The 21,938-nt window shown below is 43.8% G+C and overlaps 1 protein-coding gene across 1 annotated transcript; it reads left to right on the top strand.

The window, feature by feature from the left end:
* The first annotated feature begins 8,300 nt into the window (after window positions 1-8,300).
* Window positions 8,301-18,978, top strand: LOC119461305 (endoplasmic reticulum-Golgi intermediate compartment protein 1). The gene is made up of 9 exons (XM_037722559.2): window positions 8,301-8,457; window positions 8,956-9,090; window positions 9,158-9,246; window positions 9,398-9,516; window positions 9,851-9,952; window positions 10,019-10,079; window positions 10,222-10,322; window positions 10,397-10,519; window positions 17,822-18,978. Exons 1-9 carry the CDS (start codon window positions 8,438-8,440, stop codon window positions 17,927-17,929), a joined length of 858 nt encoding a protein of 285 aa, XP_037578487.1. The 5' UTR covers window positions 8,301-8,437; the 3' UTR covers window positions 17,930-18,978.
* Window positions 18,979-21,938: the final 2,960 nt, after the last annotated feature.

Here is a 21,938-nt window from a genome sequence, read left to right as displayed (position 1 = left end):
GGTGGATTATAGGCTTTTACGTGAATAGTATTAAGACCTAAGAAAAAACGAAGCCGGCGCGGCTGTTACCATTTTTTATGCAACAGAGCGGTGGTTGCCTGGGATTGTTAAATTGTGACCTGTATATAATCGTGTTTACAGTGTACGCTTGCGTTATCAGCCTTATAGGAGCACCACATTGGCATAGATCGCGAGGCCTGCCTGCAGTTCATTAGTGCCTTGCGAATCCTGCTTGCCGGCTTAAAAACACCTGTTGGTTCAGATACTTCAGATAAAAACAGCGGTTCAGATACTGGTGCTTGCGTTTTTTTTTTTTTTTTTTTTTTTTTTGACAGCCCGTGTTGCGTATATGTAAAGTGTTCGTGTACGTCATCCCGGTACCGCGTATATGTATAATGTGCTCTTATGCCTGCTCAGTATACCCTGTATGCAGTACACATTCGTGTGTACTGCATACAGGGAGGGATGGACAAAGCCCCCGCCATAAGCTGCTTCGCATCTAAAAAGCCTGTACCCGCCGTGGTTGCTCAGTGGCTATGGTGTTGGGCTGCTGAGCACGAGGTCGCGGGATCGAATCCCGGCCACGGCGGCCGCATTTCGAAGGGGGCGAAATGCGAAAACACCCGTGTACTTAGATTTAGGCGCACGTTAAAGAACCCCAGGTGGTCGAAATTATTCCGGAGTCCCCCACTACGGCGTGCCTCATAATCAGATCGTGGTTTTGGCACGTAAAACCCCGTTATTTATTATTATTAGAAACGCCTGTCTCGTGCATTGAGGGCACGTCAAAGATCCCCTGGTGGTAAAAATTAATCCGGAGCCCCCTACAGCCATAGACGGACGTCTATGGCTGAGACGTCCGTCTCAGCCATACTCGACGATACAGAACTCTACAACGCGAAACGTACCCGCCGTATACGTGACTTTGGTGTTGCGCTGCTAAGCCCGAGGTCGCGGAATCAAATCCCGGCCATGGCGGGTGCATTTCGATGACGGCGAAATGCAAGAACACCCGTGTATCATGCATTAGGTGCACGTTAAAAAAACCCAGGTGGTCGAAATTAATCCGGACTCCTCCACACACGGCGTGCCTCGTAATCATATCGTGGTTTTGGCACGTTGTCAAACAGATTTTTTTTTCTTTTTTTACAGCGCGAAGCATATATATTTGGAAAATACAGCCTCGCTTAAAAAAAAAAAAAAAAAAAAAAAAACTAGCAGACGAAGTACGAATAGCACGTGAGCACCAGTGATATTGAGGTTCCGCGCTTGGCTGCGCTAGAGTGTACTAGAATCTAGCTGCGCTGATAGTGCTGAAAGGCACCAGCTCACGCCCGCGTCCCGTGCATTGGGGGCACATTAAAGGTCCCCTGATGGTCAAAATTAATCCGGAGTCCTTCACTACGGCGTGCCTCATAATGAAATCGTGGTTTTGGCACGATTTCAGAACGTCCTTCCGCAGAAGCTTGGTTAGCAGTCTCATCTCTCACTTTTTTTTTTTTTTAATACAGCCTGAGCACATGTCCGTATTCATTACTAGAAATACCGTACAAAGCAAAGGAAGGCTCCAGCGTCACGGTGCTTAGCTAGACCAGCTTGCTGACGTACGGAAGTTGATAGATAGAGCAGGATAACTGAGTACGAGGCGGTTAGTGGATGCTCCCTAACCTGACAACCATTGCTTCTGGAGCTTATAAAGAATGCACAGAGAAACCAGACGCTTGCTGCAAGGGATCAAAACAAACGCTCTGCACAATAGGCGCGCACCTGTTTTCACATTCGCGAAGTCTTTCCCGCATAGCACAGGCATCACATGACTAATATATTCATGCCTCCATTTTTTTTTTTTTTTTTGGTTAGGCTAATTTGTAAACCACGCAGGCAAAAGCAAGGCACATATTTTGCATATTTCAGGTTTCTTTAAAATAATACGACAACGCATGAAAGCACCGAAAATAAGCACATTCTGGCGGTAAGGAAAGAGTTAATCCAAGCTCTTCCTTTGTGTTCGCGAGGACCGCTGTTCTCTAGCGGCAATTTGCAAGTACAAAGCACATGACGACGTTGTACACGTTTTCACCGGGAAACACCTCGCTCAACGTAAACGTGTGGCGCTCCAACACCGCAGGCGCCTCGATACCAAGCGGCGCTGCTATCGAGGTACCCTAGCAGACACGTCGGGCAGAAACCAGTCTATCGCACACACTAAACCGAACGACAGTGGAGCCCTGGACTGCGGGTACCACCCACCTGCTCCTTCTACACCCCTTCTCTTCAATGAAGTTTATATACAGGGTGTCCCAGCTATCACGCAGCACAATTTAAAAAAAAAAAAAAGGAACGACGTTACGCGAAGCAAACGTAGTGCGTATTGTTTCCAGTACAGTGGAGTAGCCGCCAGTATTTTTTTTTTCGTTACTGAGATTTAATTAGGTAATTGTAATTAATTATCTAACTCGAGAAGTACTGTCCTAATTATCAAAGTGTCAATGAGAAAAGTGTAGAGCACCATGAAAAACTACCGATACAGCTTTCTGTTGCTCAATACGTGCAACATGAATGTGTTTTTCCGAGCGTGAAAGGAGCCCGCGAATACACGCAAAGTGCCTCGAGCGGCCAGTCGCGCGGCAATTCTGCGAGTAATTCGCGGGCTTGTGTTTACAAGCAAGAGTGCGCTCGCGTTCCAACCAATTCTTGCTACGCATCGACTCTGGCTCGCTTCGCGTTTACGTGCCAGCGTGCGCTCGCGTTCAAAATCAGGCTTCTTTGCATATCAAAGACGTTCCTACTTCGCTCGACGCTTCTATTCCGAGGCTCTGTCGCGTCCGCACTCTGTATACACGCTTCAATCCATTTTATTTGCGTTGGAGCTCGCGTGTGTGCTCGCTGTATAATGCCGCTGGTTGCCCCGAGCTGTCCAGTTGCATCTCCAGGGCCGGCCAATCGTTAGTTAAATTCTGTGCTCCATCGTGCCAGAACCACGATTTGATTGAGACACGCCGCACTGGAGGGTTACGGCAGTAATTTTGACTACCTAGGGTTCTTCAACGTGCACCTAATTCTAAGGTACACGGGCGTTTGTGCATCTCACCCACATCGACATGGCCGGGTGCTAACCCGCGACCTCGAGCTCAGCAGACCAACGCCATAGCCAGTGGTCAATCGCGGCGGTGCATGGGTCCATCGTGAAAGACAGCAGGCAGAATTCTGGAAGTGGAGGAAGGGAAAAGAACACTTTGCCTTAAAATTTTGACAAAAAGCACTCGCGCAGTTTATTCGCCTCCCGGGCGATACACGATACCACGCAACAGCTGCTGTATATAGCAGCGACACAAGTTGCGCGCCGGCGCCGGTGTGGCCAAACATGTCGCTGTGGGACATGCATCCTCTGTCTGAAATTAATTCATATACAGCGCCCTTAGATGGCTCATGCATGGGTCGAAGAATCCGACGACTGTCCGGCGAAAACCGCCGTGGTTGTTTAGTGGCTATGGTGTTGGGCTGCTAAGCACGAGGTCGCGGCATCGGATCCCGGCCACGGCGGCCGCATTTCGATGAGGGCGAGATGCAAATAACACCCGTGTATACCTAGATTTAGGTGCACGTTAAAGAACCCCAGGTGGTTCAAATTGATCCGGAGTCCCCTAATACGGCGTGCCTCATAATCAGATCGTGGTTTTGGCGCGTAAAACCCCGTTTTTTTTTATTTATTATTATTTAACCGTCCGGCGTTAAGCACCAAAATTCAAGTGACGTCTCACACATTAAAGAAACTGTTATCATGAGTAGAAGCAAGTTGGAAATGACGCGTTTGATTATGGAAGCTACGAACATGTATGCACATTTGGTGACGCAGGCGCCAGTAAGCCATCTATTTATTTATCAATAAAAGAGCCCGGTCACCTCTGTTCGCGTTGAACGGACACCCTTCTAAATAATCAGTGTGGCCACAAAAGTGTCTGCGTGTGGTTTTCCCGGTTTGGTTCATATTTGCCGAGCAATGTACACCTCTCTTTTGACGTTTTGAGAAGTATAAGTAATAGATCTGTTGTTGAAAGTTAGCGCTGTGTTTGTCTAATGTGCCTTTCCGAGCCCCTCTCATTCTACCTGCGCTACAAGTAAAAGACACCATATATACAAGCCCATGTAGCTGCCCTCGTCGATTAAAGTGTTAAACTAAAAACAAATTCATTCAGTGAACCTGCGTATATGTCTTAATAGTCTTCATAGACTTGCCACGACCGTTCTAGCGTGCCATTAACCACGCATAACCAGTGGTGACAAGTAAAGAGAAAACAAGTGATAGGAAGTAACAACGCATTCGAATGAGAATGTCAAAGTAATTTAATGAATGTCTGGTGAGCGCGCGGGCTTTCGCCTTCATCCCTTAGCGTATGCTAAAGTGACTGTCAACTTTATGTTGCATGCACGTATACGCACATGGTGGACTCTGCATACAGCCCAAGCGAGTGTGACGTACTTATTCAGCTTGGTAAGAAGAGCTCATAATTAAGCTTTTTACGAAAGCAAATTAGATGAATCTGAAATGAATCCCCCGAAGGAGTGGTGCGGAAGGTGTTGCGCCTTCTGCTGTTTCTGCTGTTGTTTCCGGGCTCATTCCGCGAGGTGCGATGAAGGGCATGCCTTCTGCGCCGTGCCAGAATTCAGGGTGGCGGTTTGGGTGAGTTAGTGTTCCATGATGTCTTGACTTAGCGCAACGCCTAGGGTTACTCCTTCAGAAATTACTGCGTTTAAAGAACCACAGGTGGTCAAAATTAATGTGGAGTCCCCCACTACGGCATGCCTCATAATCATATCGTTACTGGCGGCTGTAACGTTCTGCGTGCCTCGCCCAAACTTTCGTAATCCCAGCATTTTCTACGTGAATTCAGCTTGCACCTCTAACGCTATACAACACATCTTGTAACACAACAAAATACCTTGCGTTATGATCTCGATATTTTCAGCTCTTGTATTTGCTCTTTATGTGACTTATGTCTTTGGTTTAAATTTTTTGTTGCGTTTTGTATCACTGTTCTTTCATATTTTCTGTTTTGTATTCTGTTTTCCGTTCTTTGTGTAACACAAATGCAGCAATACTAAGGCGTAGAGCTGTTCTTGGGCACTCAGAAATAAATGAAATGAATAATTTAATTAAGGAACACGATGTCGAAAAACATAGCTTCATTGTGTGCTTGCAAATGGCATAGGTACAGTGCCTAGAACTGTATATTCTATGCACTATAACATATGAGCCCGTCCATCTTTTTTGTGCATTCATAAGAAATTGGTCATAAAGTTCGCCGAAATATGTCAAAAGCGGTCAGGGAGCCAACCTCTAATGCTGAAAGCCAAACGGCCCCGAAAAGTAGCCAACTTGGTGGAACGTTGCCACCCACGGCAACACTTCTGAGGCTGTGGCGGAGATCATGGGAAGGATAGCCCTCTAGCCTTGAAGGCAGCGGCGGGAGAGGAGAATGGCAGTCGCCTTCCACGCCAGCGCTCGCACCGCTGGAGTCAACACACGACTCAGCTTCTCATGTGTAGTCACTTATACTGCCTCTGCAGATAACTGGTTAACAGCTCTGTTCTCTACAGAATTACCCAATGAAACAACAAATGTTAGCTAAATATCCTCGCTGCAATTCATATACGCCTTCAAGCGCACCATTCCTTTAATAATTTTTTTTTTTTTCTTATGAGCGCCATATGACTTTCAAGGTACCGTGCGAATTCATACGGGTTTTAACTGATACATGATCAGTTGTAAACAATAATAAGCGTTGAGAGCAAGCTATATGCATTTATCTCCGCTTGACTGACGCAGAACGCCGGGTGTGTGCGCGTGAACTTCGTCATAAACGCGTTCAAACGTGTTTCTAGATCCTTTCATGTGCACTGCCAACCCGTAAACATACCATCGAATTGCAAATGTGCAGATGCACAAGTTAGCAGCTTGACGCTCAGCACATATCTGTGCAAGCCAAAATTTGGTTTTCGGATAGCTGGTCCTATAAAGAGCCCTACTTTTCCATATTGCATTTAATAATAAAAAAAATAGCATCAAAACTTATGCGTGTCTACAAGATTTCGTGACGAACACCTGATCGGCTGAACCCCATTTGAAGATTATAATTATTATTAACAGCGCAACAACAGAGGGGACAGTATAGAGAGAACAAAGCTGTTGTTCTCTTTCTGTCCCTTCTGTTGGCCGCGATTTTGTAGCGATGCCTTATGACTTATTCTACTCTAGTCTTATCATCCACCGCTCATGGCCGGCTGATCCCGTTGATAACGCGAGCGGACCGTCGCTCTGACCACTGACAAAGCGCAGACAAACCGATCGAATGATCTGAATCATCACGATCTGAATGATATAATGACCGGAAAGGCATCGCTACAAAATACCGGCCCATGTTCTTGTTGCGCTGTTAAATAAAACTATAAGCGATTTTTTTACCAACAAAACCAATCCTATACATCTTTCCCCACTGGAAGGCCGTTGGCGATCAACGTTACTAGAAGCTAATCTAGTAACGTTGGTTGGCGATATGGCGCACCAACGGTACACGTGTCTGCGGAGAGGGATTAGGCGTCACGTTGAATGTCTTTTTTTAGTCTTCCCGGCTGTGACGTCATGATGAATTTTTGTTTTGAAGGAAAGTCGCTGCCTCGGGTGTATTGCGGGCCTGTGTACAACAGCTAATGCACATCTGCGTATGCAGATATCCCGTCGCGCCGATAAGAGAGGCACAGATTCTGACATCGCAACGCGTGCTTTTGCGTCACGTGATTGTCCTGTCCACGTGTCGTGGATCCTTTGTAAAACCTTCTAGTCAGTTTACGCGCGTAGCCAAGACTTTCCGAGGCAGCAATGGTAAATGAATCGAGAGTGGAATTTGGTCCACTAACGGGAACCGATTAATTCAGTTGATAATGCTCGCGGTACATGCTTTAGTAGCGATTATTTGGACCAGTCCTATTCAAAAGGTTTTCGGAGAACTGAATATGGAAGTGGAAAAGTGAAGTTAAAACTGTCGTTGCTGTTAACAAGACTTAAGTCCTGACCTGTGCTCGGCGGCATCCCCTGCCACTTGTAGCGGAGGAGGAAGGACGCAGTGCCCCAGCCGCAAGTCATGCTGTTACATTGATCGTTCGTCACGTTGCTTTTACGGAACGTTTGCTGTAACAATGACGTTGTCAGTTCAGTGCACAATGACTCCCATAAGTAAGCATTGGATTTAGGCGATCTTCCGCCGTGTATCTTCTCGCCGTCTCTTTCGCGGGCATGACTTCGCGCAATAAGCAGTTTTCTTCTCGGATGTTGTCCTGTCCCTCAACCACGTCGTGATCAACGCGTGACAATATGTTTTTAGTTAACAATGTATTTCATGCAGTCATGCATATCGAAGTTCCTAAGCAACGAAATCTATTGTTAACAAATGGCTGTTAAACGGTTTTTCATCCAATTAATAATGGTTTGGCAGCATCTCGTAATTTTTTTTTTTTTTTTGCAGTTCTACGTCGCGTCAAGGGATACACGGTAGTTTATTAGGAAAAATATCTCAGTAGTATACAAGGGTTTATAGTATATAGTTCACCTGTTGCATGAATACCTGCAGATTAATCTGCGTTGTGCGTCAAATTGACCGCTTTCTCCCACGAAACAGAATAGATGTTGTACTAGTCAAATGTTTTCGCTAAAAGCGGGCGACTCTGTTCATTTTACAAACACGTGCACTATGCTCATCTACAAGACATGCAGACGCCGAATAGTGTAAAGCCGACGCTGCCGCTGTGTGTTATGTCGGTTTACGTTTGAAGAACGTACTCCACTGATCAAACCTTATTAACCGCCCTCCACTACGGCACAACTCATATTCCATATTTTACGACGGAAAACATCAGTCAGGTTGTCATGGTATATCATGAGACCCCTGTGCTGCAGTAACGACTCAACGACTCAACCGTTGCTCCAAGCGTACCAGGTTGTAGAAGCCGAAGAGGCACAATTCAAATTGACGAGCTCGGGGCGCTTCGATATGGAGCAGTTTCATGCATTCCTTTCCTTCACTATTTCCTTGTGCAAATAATTTACCGGATGCTGTTCCATAACATATCTGTAACGGTCGTATCGAGGCACGTTTGATGGGATCGACGGCTCAGCATGGGCTCAGGATGCCGGCGTACAATCGTCGGCACCGCGGGCACAGCCGCGCATGGCATCAGCCAATCAGCCTCCTGCACGTGGGAGAGAGCGTCCGCCAGTGGCAGCACCGGCGGAAGCCGTGTTCACCGCTCCGCGCCTCCTTGCATCGGTGCGCCGCCGCCGACAGTGCCCGTGGCCAGCTGTCCGCGTTGAATGTAATACCGGCATTATTTAGTGAGTCACCACTGTAAGCGGGCCACGCTTGATTTGTACAACTTTTTAAACATGGTATTCGATGTCAGAAGGTATGTATGCGGACACTAACAACACTTCTCTCATGCTTATTTCATCCTCCGCCGTATTGAGTGAAACAATGCTTTCAATGATCGCAACACGCGGGTCGTTGTGCTTGCCTGATCGAGAGCTATGCTATGCTTCTCGATCAGAGTGTCGCCGATCACACCGCCACTGCATTCCATTTCGTGCCGAATAAAGCTGCTTGGTGTGGGGTGCTAGCGTGGCCGATTGCGCTGACACGCCTGCCGGCGTGTAGGACGTGGCGGCAACGTCCCCCCGCAAGCGCATCCATCGAGCTGCATACGTGTACGTTTAGCAAGACTGGGCTGCATGCCGGCACATTGATGCGCTAAGACAAGCGCATAGACAAGCTTGAAGAGCTGAGTCAATTCGGATACGCCTTTCACGTGCAGCGACGAGGTCCAATTCAGAGCACTCGAGAAGTTAATGATCTCGCAGGGGTTGCTTCACTTTAAAAAAAAAAAAAACTTCCGCTTTGGGCGCAGGTTTGATATCTACCGCAAGATTCCAAAAGACCTCACCCAGCCCACAGTAACTGGCGCTGTGATATCCATCTTGAGTTGCTTCTTCATCTCCATCCTCTTCCTGTCCGAGTTCATCTCGTACATGTCACCGGAACTGTAAGTTCTCCAATAGCGCTGCGGTCTGAGACTGTCGCAGGTGCATCACGCATCTCTACTCTTTCAGGGTCAGTGAGCTCTATGTTGACAACCCAAGCAGCGCGGATAAGATCCCAGTTTCGATCAACATCACACTCCTCAAGCTTGACTGCAATGGTATGTGCGTTACTCGTATTTGTGGCGAGTCTTGTTTGACGGAATCGTAGGACCTTGAATTAGCCCTGCAAGTTGCTGTACGAAATAGTCAATATTCTGGTATGATTTAATTCGTACTGACAACATAAAATTGCCTAAACTTGATTTCCAGTGGTGGGCCTCGACATTCAGGATGACATGGGCCGTCACGAAGTTGGTTTTGTGGAAAACACGGAGAAGACACCTGTAGGTTCTGGCTGTCGCTTTGAGGGGAAGTTCTTCATACACAAGGTGTGCTGGAAGATCATTTTCATATTTCTTTTTTTTTTAATTTTTGCACCATACATTTGCATTTAGCTGTTATCAGGCTAGATAAAATTCCCAATTGCATTGAAAGTGAGGTGCTTGGTATAGTATTTGACCACTCAATGTTGACACGAAATTTAATAGACCATGAAAAACCTTAAAAGTAGTCTTATGTGACAATTATTATTCATTTGTAAAATACTGTTTTCTCTTTCGCCCAAAAATGTATATTAGTATACATCTGTATCCATGTTATTGCCACTTGTACATTTTTCTGGAGGTTTTCCAGCTTGAATAATATTCATGCTAAAATGTGCAGGTGCCAGGGAACTTCCACGTGTCTACTCATGCGGCTGCAAAGCAGCCAGACAAGATTGATATGACTCACATCATCCATGACCTCACATTTGGGGTCAAAATGGTCAGTAACCCAGCTTTTCAGGATGCAGTTGCATTTCCTTACCTATTTTCTTGTTGTATTCATCAGACTGATGAGGTGCGCGGCAGCTTCAACTCCTTGGACGAAATGGACAAGTCAGGAGCCAATGGTGAGCTGCTTCCACCCCAAGGCTGTGGTCAATTATGAGCCGGCTGCACTAAACACAATCTTGACAGCTGCATGGACAAATCTCTGGCAGACAGCAGTATTCTTGGTCTTCAGCTCTGTGCTTGTTTCTGCTCCCACCACAGGAATCGAATCACACGACTACGTCATGAAGATTGTTCCTACGGTGTACGAAAAGTCTAAAAGCGAGCGGATAGAGTCCTACCAGTACACATATGCCTACAAGGTATGCACTTCGCTTCCTACTGCTGCTGTGTGTGGTAGGCGAGGTTCACCTGCTCATCTGGCCTCTGTCTGCAGAGCTACGTGTCCATCTCGCACTCGGGACGCATCATGCCTGCCATCTGGTTCCGCTACGATCTCACTCCCATCACGGTCAAGTACACCCGTCGTGGCATGCCCCTGTACAGCTTTCTTACTTCGGTGAGTGATTTGCGATTCTCCTCGGCCCTCGAGGGAAGTGACAAGGCAGGTGTGTTAAGACATGTTGGGATAACGCCACAGCACGATTCCTTCTTGTCTGAGCACCCTCATACTGCACGCTCAACAGTTGTAGATGTATTCAAGTGCATGGCTGGTAGAGGCTTAGTATGAACTTTTTTTTTTTGTTCAAAATTTTATCTCTTGTGAGAAGCGTGAATTAGAAGCATGATTTCATTCTCTTTAGATGTCTTTCTGTTATATGAAGTATGTCAGATTGATTAAAGCATTTCTCATTTAATCTGTACCCATTTAATCAATCAGATTGATTGATTAAATGGGTACAGCTCCTCGTGTAGTTACAATGAACGTCAGCCCTGATTAAATTCCTGTGCTTCCGTTTTCGAATAAGATCATAGTAAGCAGCTCTACATGACCGATTTGCTGTAGTAAATAGTAATCTTGACCATTCTGTTACACATCAGGACTGCACCACCTCTGAGTGTTGATATCAGAGCTCTTGGAATGAGCTACAGGTAAACCATAACACATGGCTGCACTTTCTGGGGGGACACTTAACATTGCTAACTAGAGTTTGCATGCTTTCATGCTCCTCAGTAAACTGCCGTTGTCTAATACCAGTTAGTCTTATCAGTGATTCTGCATTCATATCCTTTTTTTCCTGACCTAGTAAACTTCACATCGGTTTTGATGCAATCCTTTCAGTTGAATAAAGGTTTGCTTCTTTGTGCTTACAATAAAATACCTGATATAGTAAACACTTGATTTAATCCTGACTGGTCCACTTGAGTGGTCTGCGGCATACTGGTTAAAATGTATTGCATTTATGTCCACTCTTTGAATTTTTCAACATCTACTCTTTTTTTTTTCCATTTCTAGAATAGAATGTGTTGTTATATTTGCTGCTGCTGTTGTATTTATTGTGTTTAATTCTGTTGGGGGGCTTGAACAGTACATTAAATTTTTACAGTAGTATCTGCTGAACTTGCAGGTAGCTCTGGTTTTGTGCAAGCTTTTCTTGTGTACATCTGATCTTTGACATTTGTATCGTCACATGTTTGCAGGCAAATGGCATCAGCAATCTTGTCATAGGTCATAGCAGGATAATGGACCTTCCAAAGTCCTTTTTTAGACATTTTGTATTTACTAAAGAAGGATGGCAAATTTTGTCAAGTAATGCTATTATTGAGCAGCTGTAGATGTGGTGTGCTTTTGGCAAGTTAAAAGGCCATCATAGGAAAACACTAAATTGAGTTCGTTTCATAGGTTACTCCTTCAGAAATCACTGCGTTCGGTTATGAAAAAAAAAATGTGGCTTACTAGAGGAGACAATATGGCTCAACTGCCCTTTCTAAATTGTGTGATGTTGAAGGAGGCTGATAGGGGTGAAATACAAAAACCATGTGTACCATGCATTGGATGTACACCCGTGAGCAAAAGTATACGTACCACAGGGTTGCCGAAAAAACTGAGTTTCTTTGTAATTAACAAGCATAAACTTGAATTGACGAGTACACTGAAAAGTTCCCAATGCCAAGTTTGGACTGCATGCAGTCCTCAATTTCAAGTTGCATTCATAGGCACAGAAAAAAATGGGCTTTATCGCGCAACTCCTGGTCCGTATACTTTTGCTCACGGGTGTACATTAAAGAACCCCAGGTGGTTGAAATTAATGTCGAGTCCTCCACTACAGCATTCCTCATAATCATATCATGGTTTTGGCATGTAAAACGCCAGATTTTTTTTTTTATGTTGAAGGATTCACAGTAATTTTGTATATTTAGGCATTTCTGCCCAAGAAAAGCCTACATTAATTGAGAGGATGAATTTAAATTGATTTGTGTCTGCACTGTAATTTTTTTTTTAACTGAAAGATCAACTGACCTTGCTCAGGTAAAGTTTATGATGTCATGAGGTGCATGTATGGAAATTTAAATGCCGTTTTTCCACTAGTCTCGCTTTTGTTTTGTGGCGTACAGCTCTTCAGCTCCAAGTAAACGTTGCCCGTTTACCATTCCGGAAGTCCAAACTACTCATTCAGGTTACCTAATGATTTCATAGTGCCCTTTGCAATACCTTCACTCAAGCGCTGAGTTGATAAAGAAAATATGATTGTGCCAATTGTTTTGCATATAAATGTAGTAGCTTCATAATCTCAGTTTAAATTAAATGCTAATATGTTGCTTTAAGTTAAACCAGGAGACTAGCATGTCCCGGATGGTAATATAATTTTTAACTTCCAGATAACTCGCCTATGGAGGCTGTGGATTCATGTGTAAACTTATTTTGGATTTCACTTTAAACACTACAATACCCTTGTGGCATTTTACATTTGAGCAGTTGTTGGTGTTGTTGAGTCCCATTAAAGGACTTTTTTGTAATGAAGCATTTGCTTTTTTACTTTATAGCTCGAGTATTTCCAGTGGGATGGTAGTTGCCTGGTATGCAAGTACTCTTTTGCTTAGCAATCCCATGCTATTGCCAAGCAAACATCTCTTATAGACGCCCTCATTCCTCATTGTCAGCGTGAGATAGAGAAGCACATTGTCTAAACAGACTTCACAAGACCCTGTTCACCTTTTCCTGCATTTCATTCTTCCATGATCTTTCATCCTCTTTGTGACATCAGGATGTGCATGGTCCCCTTTTTGAATATAAACCAGCGGCAGGTCAGCAAACATGCTCAGTTGTAATTGAACAGATCAAAGAACAGATTTGCTGGCTGACTCGAGAAAAAGCATGGCCTAATTGCGAATGACTGGCTGAATGATTGTCACGACCATTGCATGTGTTCCATGGGGCCTTATCACACATTTTGGCATAGGTAAAAGGAGTGGGATGGTGGGAGGAAGCAAAGAAATGACGAAGTTCATATGAGGTGTTGTTGAGTCCCATTAAAGGACTTTTTTGTAAAGAAGCATTTGCTTTTTGACTTTATAGCTCGGGTATTTCCAGTGGGATGGTAGTTGTCTGGTATGCAAGTACTCTTTTCCTTAGCGAGCCCATGCTATTGCACAGCAAGCATCTCTTATAGACACCCTTATGGGATATATCCAAGAATCACTGCTGCTGGTGTACTTATAACTGCACCTCCTCCTTGGAAACCCATCTCCTCTCCATTCCTCCCCAGATGGTAACTACCAAGAGGGGAAAGTCGTACCTGTATGTAAAAAATAAGACATTTTGACCACCACCATTGTGGACTTGGGCAGAGGTAATTGTGTGCTAGTGTATCCAACACATGTGCACATAAAATGGGTGTGTGTAGGTGGAAAGGAAGCGTGCCAGCCTTGGTAAAATGCAGCTAAAAATATCATGCAAATCTTTTCATATTTTCATATCTCCTTTTTCTCTCTCTCTCTCTGTGTCTGTGTAAAGTACTAATCATGGTGTCTTAAAAGTAAATTAATAGATTTCCTGCATCACGAGCAACTTGCACAACAGCAATGAAACAAGGTAAAAAATAAACCTCTGAACTTGAAAATTTGTTATATAGTGCCAACTATGTACCAGTCAACAATGAACACACAGCCGAAAGAACTTTTCAGAATGATGCCGTAATAGCAAAGTTATAGTCATTTCATGAATGACTACGTGGCTGCTGCAGTTTCTGGCTTGCTTTCGCTGCCTTCCTCGCTGCATACTCTTGTGAACTCCATGCTGTGCAGCGAAAGCTATGGGTTGTGCGAACACGCCAAAAGAACGGCTCCTCCACTGTCCACCTCTGATCGCCTTCCATGTGATGCCCGCTGAATGGAAGCTTCAAGGAAGTATCAGTGGCGCACAGTGGGCGAGACCCCCTCTCTTCTCAAAAAACACAGCCGGCTCTCATGTCGTTGGCACTCTTGTTCTTTGTCGACCAATCAATGAACAGCTTTTACTCTGGTGACATCATACACATGACCCTGCTGCCTCAGATCGCCGGATCGAATCCCAGCTGCGGCGGCTGCATTTCAATGGAGGCGAAATGCAAAAACGCCCATGTGCTTGCGTTGTAGCGCACGTTAACCCCAGGTGGTCAAAATTAATCCTGAGCCCTCCACTACAACGTGCCCCATAATCAGAACTGATTTTGGCATGTAAAACCCCAGAAAGAAGACCCTGCTGCCTCACGACATGCAATGAAGGAAACGGAAAAGCCCAGAGAAGAGCATGGGATTATGTTTAGAATTCATGGCTTCCCTGGTGGCATGCAGCGCTGCTATGTTTGGCAAAAATGATTGTCGCAGTATTCTGTACATGATGCGTGTTTATTTTAAATGTGTTGAAAATGGTGGAGGTGGTTTGGGGGGCCTTTAAACCTCAAAAATATTTCAGCTGCAGGAGCGAGGTAGCTTGTTTTAAATGCACCACACTGAAAAGACAGCTTGGGATTTCAGAAACACACCTGATACACTTTTTCACAAAGAAAAAGTGCAACCTGCTGCCTGACCATACTGTGGTGCTGCCAGAAACCAACTGCATGTCTGCCTTCCTCCTCTTTTCTCTTGCAGGCTTTGCATACTATAACCAGTATTGCAGCACAGGACAAATAAGGATCTTGCGATGAGTGCAGTACATATGAAACAATTTTTTAGTGCATGTTGTAATGTTCCCAGGTAGAACTCAAGAACACAGTAATTCTCTAAACCTGGCGTTCATACGTCCACCATTAACTTCCTTATCTCTGGGCCAAAAGCCTTTGCATAGGTCAATATGCAAGAAATAATTATAACCACCTGTCTCATCATTAGCAAGGTGGTCAAATTCAATTTGACCAGTTTGCGACAATCCTTCTCACAAGTGTGTTTGATTTCGTTACAATGTGATCCTCTAGTGTAAGGATAGGTGTGTCCTGCAGGCATTGCTGAAGCTGCTCTATCAATTTTGGGCATGTTACTTGGACTTGTTTCTGGACCTTGCTGTGCAATCAATGCATTACTAACTATAGGAGATGAGAGAATACGCTGAGCCAGCGTGAAGATTGGTGCATCTGAAAAAATAATATATACAGGGCGTTTTATTTTAATGTTAGCAGAAATTTAAAAAATTGCCTGTGTCATTTAGCACTAATCTAGTTATTGAGTTGTAATACTCGAAAAACTTTTCATTACTCACACTGCAAATCGATATGCTTAATTGACTAATTAACAAAAGTTCACCAATTTACTTTAACTAATTACTTTAGCACACATATTCCAATACACGTATTGAAGCCAGTGATTTCACAAGGCACATCCACTTGAAACGGATTTTGAAACTAGCACCACTTTTTAAGATAAGCGTAGTTAAACTTGCCATAAAAATGCACAGTTGTTCCACTTACTTTTTTTTAATAAAATGCCGTTTTATACACTGAAGCTCAAAAGTTACTGGAACAAACTTTCTGAATGCAGTGTGCGCTCAATGCCCGCTGCTGGGTGACGTAACAGAACGTCGCCCTGAGGGGCGCGGCTTTGTGTTCAGTGCAGCTTCCCAGTTTTGATTTCGCACGCTCCGATAGCTGGAGTTTGTCGTGCCATAGTTCTGCGGGTAATCACATTTTTCTAAATAAAAAGTTGATTCGGCTTGTATGGAGATCTCGCTTCAATTTCCCAATTGTAATGAGCCCGCTGAAATTAATACTTTAGAAGTTAATTGTTTTTTTTTAATTAGCAACTAATTATCACATTTCACCTGTAACTCTGTGGTCGCCACCACTGACAGCATCTCTCCGAAGGAACCGTCCTTTTATATCAAAACGGCTATTTTTAAATATTACTTAAAGCTTCATATAAACACCTGGTAATATACTCACGAACTGCTTGTGAATTTGAAGTGAATTGTGATGTTCCATCTTGTTACCGTGTTGCACCTGAATGCTGTCAAGTATTCCTTTCCTCTGGGTCTAACTTAAGGTGGTTTTACAACAATCTGCACTCTTACCACTTGCGTGCAATGCCACTCGGATAAATGTTCATGTTGGTTTTGTTGGTTATTTTCGTCTCATTGGAGAGCCACTTATTTTTTCTTGAGGCATATTCATAAACATCGAACTATGTTTCTGGACTTGTAGTGGTGCCGTCAAAGATATCTGGCTTTACAATTTCACAGTTCCACAGGAGCTTATAAGAGATGCCATGACCTGAATATGATGTTCAATGTATTCTTGCTGCAGCTGCAAAGCTTTCAAAACCAGGCTCACCTCTTTGTATTGTGGATCATGATCCGCAACGATTCAACTGGTGAAGGGCTAGCTGTGCAAAATTATCAAGTTGCGAGTTCACTTATGCAAAACCTTCGTGTCAAGTGCAGCACTGTTTATAGAAACCTTGCCCAGGATGAGATTTACCAACTCGAGTGAGCTCGCCTCGCGTGGCAGTTCCGCCGCTGGTTCATCCTGAACTTAATAACATGAGATGACAATCTTCTCGATTGTAGTCTCAACGAAGAATGTGGTCTATTGTGTTTGTCACCTGTTGATTTCACCAACATTACCCCTTCAGGTGCTTTGTGCACAATTGTGCATGCCAAGGTAATGCATCATAAGAAAGAGCACTGATGAAAAGAATATTTAAAATATCGCCTGCATCTTGAGACACTTCTGATTGGACCTGTGCTGCCAGATTGAACAATATATGTATAGTGTCTTAGTAAAACAAGTTGGAAAGTAGACTGCTGGGTGCTTGCTCTCCGAGTGTATTAATTGATACCTGAAAGGGATAATGTTCCCAGGGTAGAACAACTTGAGGACCCAGTAATGCTCTGAACCCAGCATTAGAGCTCTATCACGTTCTATTATTCCCCCCCCCCCCCCCCCCCATCTTCACTTTGTCGTCTTTGGTCTTCGTAGCATGAAACAAATACCATTTAAATTATTAGGTTTGACCCTGGTCTGCACAATGTTAAGGGCAGTGCCTGGAGAGGGCAGGAGTTGTGTACATGCACAGCCTATTAAAAAAAAAAGAAATAAAAAAACAAGCCAATCAGTCGTTGGCTGTAATGGCCAACTGGCTTTTGCTTTTTTGCAGTAATCTACACAACATATACGTGTAAAACTTTGGTATGTTGAACTTTTACATACCTTTTGCTTCTTGCAATCGGAAACGTGCCTTTTATGGTTGTCTGAAGTTGCATCAGTCTGGTTTGTTAAATTTGAGTAATGTTAGCATTTTAATTTGTTGAGAATTGATAAACCTCTAATCATATTTTTTGCTTCTTCAGTAGATCCTTTTGACTACACTCTCGAATTGATGTCCTTTCATTGAAGGGCCCATAGAAGAGCTTTGTCATTGCTTATATGCATGTTGCTCTTCCTGTGCACAGGTCTGTGCCATTGTTGGCGGAACGTTCACCGTGGCAGGCATTGTGGATTCCCTGGTCTTCACAGCATCTGAAGTATTCAGGAAGTTTGAAATGGGCAAGCTCAGCTAGAGGCATGCTTGGGACAAAGCCACAGCGGTGCCTCTGATGCTGCTGCTGTCTTCCTTTGCTGCTAGCTCTCAGCTACTCACTTGTGCCTGCACTCCATGTGGGGAAAGAACCTACAAGATGGCTGCCTGCAGGGAACGTTAGGCAATCTGGATTGTTCTCTGCATTCTGCTAAAAGCACTGCAAGAAATTGATTGAACTTTTCGTGCTGTAGGTGTTCAGGCATGATTGGTTGCTGAGAAGGAGCAGTGGCCCGTGAGATTTCCTTTCTATTGCAGAGTGCAAGAACTCCTCATGGTGCAAGGCTGGTGTGATGAACAGCTGGTCTAGTGCCTGGAACATGTCTGCTGTCGTGGTGATGAGGGCACCACAGAGGCCTTTGGGTTGACTCGGTGGAGGGCTATGCAAGTGCAAGAACATTGAAGAGCTCCCCAGTGAGACTTTGATGGAGTGTGAATCTGGTCCTTTCTGGGCGACTAGAGAGGTCATGTTGTTTTTGTTATTTTACCTCCAGCACAAGAATACCATCTACTGCTCATTCTATGCATTATTTTTGTCGTGGAACCCAGAGCAGGGAACAAGTCATTTTGTGTGAATGTTCTTGGAACTGATGGTGGTTCTTTCATTGTTGAAGACGTTTCTGTAAGTTTGTGCATATGTGCTTGGCAGGTTTTTGTACTAAAGTTGCTCATGATGCAATTGCTCTTGGTATTTCTGTTGTCAGTGTTCAGCTATTAAGGGCACGGTCTTTTTTAAATGTATATCAGTATTTAGGCTGACATTTTTTTAGTTGTCTTGTTTGTTTAGTTTTTTTCTAAAGTATAGTCAATAATAGATGCATTATTTGCATTAACTGGAAGCTAAATAATAAACTCGGATTAAGGTTTGGTTTTTCCAACCTTTCATCAAGGTAAATGGTCTAACCTTGACCTAGACAGGTCAAGATGTTCAGCATGTCATGTACTATAAGCATCCTTTGCTTTATGTGTGCAAGGCATTTATAAGTTAAGTTTTCTCTGTGTGATGCAAATAAATTCACTTCAAAAAGTGTGCTTGCTGGTGTCAGTATTTCAACGGAAAGTAAAACAGAAATGCCAGCCAAAAATGAGAAGGTTTAAAAAACTTCACGACGTTTCGGCTTCTGTACGGAAGTCTTGTTCACAAAAAAGTGGCTCGACGAGGCGAGCTTATGTCCATTTTAGTATGTGACCGAGGCACCTAGCGTGCACAGGTGGAAGGTTGCTATCATTCCTGTTCAGCATTTTTTTCGTAGTTGTTTTCCTTTCATTATGCCTCCTCCCGACCAGACGAATTATCATCCAACCATCAATTTCAGTATTTCAACTGTGTTTCAATGCTGCAGCATGAAGGTGTACCTGTTGCTTGAACTATCCTTTTTTTCTCCTTGGATCCAGAGATGGTTAGGTGGATTTTCCCAAAAGCCACATTTTGACTTGGCCTAGTTCGCCCAGAAAGCAAGATGCTTTCGGGCGAACAGTACCTCGGGCAAAAGCACAGTATTTTACGGTTCAGGGCATTGTAAGGCTGCCTAGGGGAGGGGAGAAAACTTGTTGCATGGGCTCAATGCAAACACTATAATAAAAATGTGCAAAAATGTTTTTTTTTTTTTTTGTCTTTTCCTGTACTGTGGTCTGACATAAATACAAGCTGCACAGGCTTTTATTGTTGGTTTTTGGTTTGTGAACTTTGCATTTAAGCAATGGCAATAGTGAACAACCAAACGAGTGTGCAGAATTGTGCCTCGGGATTTCACAATTAGAATGGTTTTAAGTGTTGCCATTTTAGCGCTTCTGTCGCTAGATTTAGCAATCTTTTCATCCATTTAGCAACTGGCAACTTTTTTTAGCAATATGATTAAACAATGGGCAATATAATGGTGACTGAAGTTGAAGGCACATTAAGGCAGATATTAAGTCAATGTGGACTGTTAAACTACCATTGTATAAACCATGCAGCGATTATTTCGTACCAGGAAAAAAGAAATACTTGGTTCCAGAGAAAATTGCTGCAGAAAGGGCCACATTCCTCTAGTGCAATTCAAGTTTCCCGCCACTAGCGAGGCGATATGATGCTACATATGTCATCACCACCCTTTAATACTGTTGGTGAGTAAAAGGACGCCTGAGAACCAGTGCTATGTCTTACAGCGAAGCTGTGGGCCTCTAGTCTGTCGGCATTTTTCATGTCTGCGTCTGTTAGTAAAAATGTGGGCCAATCCTGGAGGTAGTACAATACCGGACCGACCTGCGGCGGAGGTGAAGCAGGCTTCAAGCACTCGCCAAAGTGAAGTGAGAACTGCATACATTCTTTGGAATCATGCACACAACATACAGAACAGCATTCAATGAGCACAAAATGAGCACAAAACAAGCATCCGAACCAAACACTTACCTAGCCCATGAGAAATTCGTAAGGGCATTCTATGCCACTTCTCGATGCATACGTCCGTGGCGTAATGGTTTCAATATCTGGCTTCTGTACTAGAGGTCCTGTGTTCGAATCCTGCCGTCAAACATTTTTAATAAAGTTTATTTGTTTATTACACAGTACTTTGTTGAAAATGATGAGTTTACAAGGTCACGAAACCGTTTGAAGCCAGAAGGACGAAGTTTAGGCAAATCCATATACTTCCCATGCTGGCTGAACCGCCCCAATTGCAGCTCTTGTAGACACTCCCGTTGCAGCACTGCTATGGGCAGGCCACGCAGAGCTAGGGCTCCCGAGGAACCACAGCGACCACAAAGCGATTAACATTAACATTACTCTAAAGTAATAAAACATTTCATACACACATCAGCAGGTGTAGTGGTTTTGCAACAGCTTCGCTGGACTTCCACTTTAGCAGGGCTGAGATGGCGATTCAATTTTTTTTTTTTTTTTGTAATTACAAAGTGCGGCCAGAAACCAATCTAAGAAAGAGCTATGACATCACATAGGTGGAATGCAAAGCGTCGCATGGATGGGACATTTCCTTGTCCATATATGTAATTACTGTTCACAGAATGCTGGTTTGCCAGTAGCATAAACATGGGCAGCCTGGTTGGTGGTGCCATCTTGTGGCGCAGAGTTTAACCTGAGAGGACAGAGTTCTTGCAGTAAATGACCATATGTACATATTTGTTGCTGTAGAGTCTGCAGTGATGGCAATCTACAACATGCAGTCCTTTTTGTGTGATATTACTTTGACAAGAACACCCGTGTAACACGAAAATGTTTTACGTGGTGGCGATCAAAGTGTCGCAAGATGTCGCTACCAGCGTTGTTACTGCCCTCCATGTTTGCTGTAACCCAGTATTTCCATAAAGAGTGGATAAGCTAAACCTCCAGTATGAGCTTCATAAGCCAGCAAAATAGGCAATACACAATGCTGACACTACCAAAACGTGCGAGCGTGGGCAGCGGAGGATTGAGTGAAAACAAAATCTTTCAGCCACCCACATCATTGTCAAGAGTAGCGTCAGTCAGTTATTTCTTAAGAATCAAAATAGATGTGGAAAACTTGCATTTTCTTCCGTCTTATAATGCAATGCAATGCAATTATCTTTTTCTTACTAGTGGCTGAGTACTAGTTCCACAATTATATAATCAGGCATAACTTCGTCATCGGGCTAGTACTAGAATGTCCTGGTACAGTCTCGAATCGTCCTATATTTACCTCAATTTCTCACTTACTAAAGCTCTGTTCTCAATAATATTGATGCCTTAGACGTTTTTGAGCATTATTATATCACTTTAGCTTCAATTAATATTTGCCTTTAGTGTCCCTCCAAGAAAGTTGCTTCGTAAATGGCTTTGTAGAACACACTTTATTATTCAAAAGAGACAAGTAGGCGGTGGAGATAGGCTCTACGCCGCGTGGCCTTTGACCATGATGAAGCAACGGTGGTCTCAACTGAGAGGACATATGCTGCCGTTAATTGCACCAAGAGAAACAAGCTTGTCATTGTGCTCACAAAATGCATGTTTGTTTATTCTTTAATAAATCCATTCG

This window comes from Dermacentor silvarum, chromosome 1 (genome assembly GCF_013339745.2).
Source record: "Dermacentor silvarum isolate Dsil-2018 chromosome 1, BIME_Dsil_1.4, whole genome shotgun sequence".
Classification (NCBI taxonomy): Eukaryota; Metazoa; Arthropoda; class Arachnida; order Ixodida; family Ixodidae; genus Dermacentor; species Dermacentor silvarum.
Note: the sequence above shows the minus strand (reverse complement) of the source record. Positions and strands in the feature narration are given on the sequence as shown.